Source organism: Cryptotermes secundus, unplaced genomic scaffold, assembly GCF_002891405.2.
Source record: "Cryptotermes secundus unplaced genomic scaffold, Csec_1.0 scaffold665, whole genome shotgun sequence".
NCBI classification, from domain to species: domain Eukaryota; kingdom Metazoa; phylum Arthropoda; class Insecta; order Blattodea; family Kalotermitidae; genus Cryptotermes; species Cryptotermes secundus.
The window spans coordinates 304,792-309,062 of record NW_019725011.1 but is presented as its reverse complement, the minus strand read 5'-3'; the positions used below and the strand labels follow the sequence as shown (position 1 = coordinate 309,062).

Sequence of the window (4,271 nt, the reverse complement as noted above, 5' to 3'; positions counted from 1 at the left end):
AAAAAAAATACAGATGCAGTATAAGAATAAAAAGGGGAAAGTTACACTAAAGGAAGAATACAGAATAGCTAGATCTTACAGGGAAGAGAATGTACAATACCTAAACTATCTACTAGAAAATGAGACTTGGGAGCTTGTTTTTAAACAAAATTCAGCAAATGAGGCATACAATGAATTTTTAGGTACTTTACAGTATTATTACGATATAGCTATGCATAAAAAACAGGTAAAAACTTAACAGCAGGAAAATAAATGGGTTACCTCAGGAATAAGGGTATCAGGGAACAGACTAAGGTTCTTAATAGTCTAATGAAGGAAGGAAATATGCCAGAATAATTTAAAGAATACTACTGTCATTATAAAAAAAATATAGAACAAAGTTATCAGTGAAGCAAAAAAATTAACTAACAACATGCGAATAAGAGCATCAGGGAATAAATCAAAAGCCATGTGGGACATAGTTAAGGAGGAACTAGGTAAACAGAAAAAAGCAACAAAAATACTGAAATAAGCAAGAATTGAGTAAATATACAGGATCCAAAAGCTATAGCCAATGTCTTTTAATGAATACTATACCAGTATTGCCCAAGAGATATTGAGTGGCATTCCATTATCAAAAATCAATGAAGTTAATGTGATTACAGTAAAATATAACAGTAACAGCATGTTCTTAACCCCAACTACTGAAGAGGAAGTGGCAGGCATAATTAAAGGATTGAGTAATAAAAAATCAATGGGAATTGATGATATTCCAGAGTATATTATTAAAAAATGTTATCCTAAAATAACAACTGCTTTGACATATACAATAAATCTATCACTCTCAACTTGACATTTTCCAGATCAACTAAAAACTGCAAAAGTGAAACCTTTATATAAGAAAGGATGTGATACAGAAGTTGGGAATTATAGACCAGTTTCACTAATTTGTTTTTTCAAAAATAATACAAAAAATCATACATAAAAGTCTTTTATCATTTTTTAATAATCACAGCATAATTAACAATAAACAGCATGGTTTCTGTTAAGGGAAATCAACAAATACGGCAACTGCAGAGTTTATAGAAAGGGTCTACAAATCATTGGATGAGAGGAAAATAAGTATAGGAATATTTCTGGATCTGTCAAAGGCATTTGACTCACTTGATCATGATATATTGCTAAGGAAGATGACAAGAATGGGAATAAGAGGGGTTGTACTAAAATGGTTTCAATCATATCTAGAAAACAGGGAACAAAAAGTGGCAATACATACAGATGTAAAGAAACTAATGAAATCACTATCTATCGCAAGAGAGACCCAGAAGACATGGAGTCCCACAAGGTTCTGTTTTTGGGCCAGTGTTGTTTTTGCTATATATCAATGATCTACAAGCCAGCATAGAACATGGAGGACTAAAGTTTTTTGCCGATGATACTAGTATTCTTATAGCAGGAAATAGTGCTAATGATGCTCAAAGGAAAATAAATAAAACAATAAATGCATTCACAGAGTGGTTTGAAAGGAATAGATTAATTATTAATAAAGAAAAAACAACAGCAATATCCTTTCATCAACCTCAAAAAGTACAAGTCAAATGCCCATCAATAAAGCTCTATGATACAGTCATCAATTACACATACGAAATTTTTGGGAGTGTGGTTGAATAAGAATCTAAGGTGGACTGCACATACTCAACAAAAAAATTATGTAAAATATGTTCTGCCTTACAAGTAGTCAAGTGTATCATGTTTAGAGACTGTTCGCACCTTATATTATGCTTATTTTCAATCCTTGTTATTATATGGATTGATATTTTGGGGAAATTCAGGAAATGCACAACTGATCTTCAGGTTGCAGAAGAGAGCTATTATACAGACCCCAAAAACTATTAGTTGTAAGAGGACTTGTTCATAGTGCCATGTAATACGAATCTATACAAAAACAATTTCAATAATATCGGACTTCATATGTTAAATCAGCTGCCACAATATATTAAAGAGATACCAGTACTATACAAGTTTAAAAAGACTCTGAGGACATTCCTACTTGATCACTGTTTCTACAGTATAGACAAGTTTCTTTTGTTTGGGGACAAATCCCAGCTCTAATCACTTGTAAACATATATTTCAAGAATATTAACTTTTAGATTTTAATATTAGTACATGTTATAGGAATGCTTACCACCCTGTTCTGTACTTTTTTTTTACAGGATTGAGGATACCAGGGTATTTGTGCCAGGATAGATGGACTGGGTCTTGAGGTGTACAGCAGTGTTGTGTGTTAAACGATTATATCAGTTCTATTATTAGGATCATCATTTTATTATTATCTTAGTATATTATTATTTAATGTATTGTAAAGTATTTTACTTTTCCTATATCACGTATAATGATCCATGTATATAAAGTAAATAAATAAATAAACAAATGAACAACACTATCCTACTCAGACTTTCCTTTGCCTGCAAAATTAAGTCTAAACTTTTTCACTTTTGATATTGGTTACTGAATATTTCATGTTTCCTGAATATNAGTGGCTGTAGTGCTGATGATGTGAATCTACTGCGTGATAATATAGATATCATAAAGAAAAACACACAAACTTTAACTGACGATAGTAAGGAGGTTGGTCTAGAAGTAAACACACAGAAAACTAAGTGCATGTTGCTGTCTCATCACCAGAATGCAGGACAAGATCATGAAATAAAGATAGGTAACAGATGTTTTGAAAATGGGGTAAAGTTCAGATATTTGGGAGTGACTAACAAATCAAAACCTGATTCAGAAGGAAATTAAGAGACTGAATTCAGGTAATGCTTGCTACTATTCAGTCAAGAATATTTTGTCTTCTCATCTACTGTCTAAAAACATTATTTACTTACTTACTTACTCATGGAGCTGAGCCCTTCTGGAGGAGCCGCCAGTTCTGAAGCTACTCAAGAATTTCCCAGCATTTTATGGAACCCAAAGGTTCATTACCGTGTTCATAAGAGCCCTCCACTGGTCCCTATCCTGAGCCAGATCTATCAAATCCATACCATCCCATCCTATCTAAGATCCATTCCAATATTGTCCACCCATCTACGTCTTGGTCTTCCCTGTGGTCTCTTTCCTTCTGGCTTTCCCACCAATATCCTATACAGATTCGTCTCCTCCATTCGTGCTACATGACCTGACCATCTCACCCTCCTTGACTTGATCATTCTAATTATACTTGGAGAAGAGTACAAGTTATGAAGCTCCTCATTATGCAGTTTTCTACAGTTTCCTGTCACTTCATCTCTATTTGGTCCAAATATTCTCCTCAACACCCTGTTCTCAAACACCCTCAGTCTGTGTTCCTCCCTTAATGTCAGAGACCAAGTCTCACACACATACAAAACCAGGCAAAATTACAGTTTTGTATATTCTAATTTTTATGTTTTTGGACAGCAGACTAGAAGACAAAAGCTTCTGGACTGAATGGTAGCAAGCATTACCCGAGTTCAATCGCCTCTTAATTTCCTCCTGAATCAGGTTTCGATCTGTTATCGTTGTTCCCAAATATCTGAACTGTGCCACATTTTCAAAACATCTGTTTCCTATCTTTATGTCATGATTTTGTCCCGCATTTTGGTCACGAGACAGTAACATATACTTAGTTTTCTCTGTGAAATTAGAATACACAAAACTACAATTTTGCTTGTGGTTCTGTATGGGTGTGAAACTTGCAGAACTGCCTCCAAATCCTGCTCTGAAAATGGAGGCAGTAGTTTCATTCGAAACGTTCCTTATTCCAAATTTTTAGCTCTTGGTCAAATTTTAAAACGTACAGGGCACTAAAAGTGCGTTCTCAAACTACTGAATTTGTGCCACCACGTGCCATAAATCACCGGTATACATACCTAAATTTGGATTATTTTCTTCTCCAGATTTTCGTTTATTAATGACAGGAGCAGACGGTGTAGCCTGTTTATTCCTCAAGAACTCCTCTTGAAGTTTCAAAATATCTTCCTCCGTTTCTCCAGCCTTTGGTCGGGCGATCATTTTTCGTATTGGTTATATACGGTAAAGTAGTGAAAACATCAGGAACTAAATGATTGACATATTCTTCGGCTCTTCCTACAGCACTTATGATCGCCTATGATACCGCTTCATTTGCTGACTTCTCCTGACAAGTCCCTATATTATACAGTAAATCAATTTAATTTAAAATGTTACAGTTACATACTTGGCGTAATCAAAATATATCCTGTATTAACACGCAACACTATCGTAAAAATCCACACATCCCAATCGATTAATTGTT

General features: G+C 34.3%; 1 protein-coding gene across 1 annotated transcript in view; it reads right to left on the bottom strand.

Moving 5' to 3' along the window:
* LOC111863210 (RNA polymerase II-associated protein 1) overlaps positions 1-4,271 on the bottom strand; it is a gene marked incomplete in the record, with an annotated part of 62,675 nt that extends 58,404 nt beyond the window's left edge. The window contains 1 exon segment of the mRNA XM_033750968.1: positions 3,881-4,271. Coding sequence (XP_033606859.1) covers positions 3,881-4,009 — 129 coding nt within the window.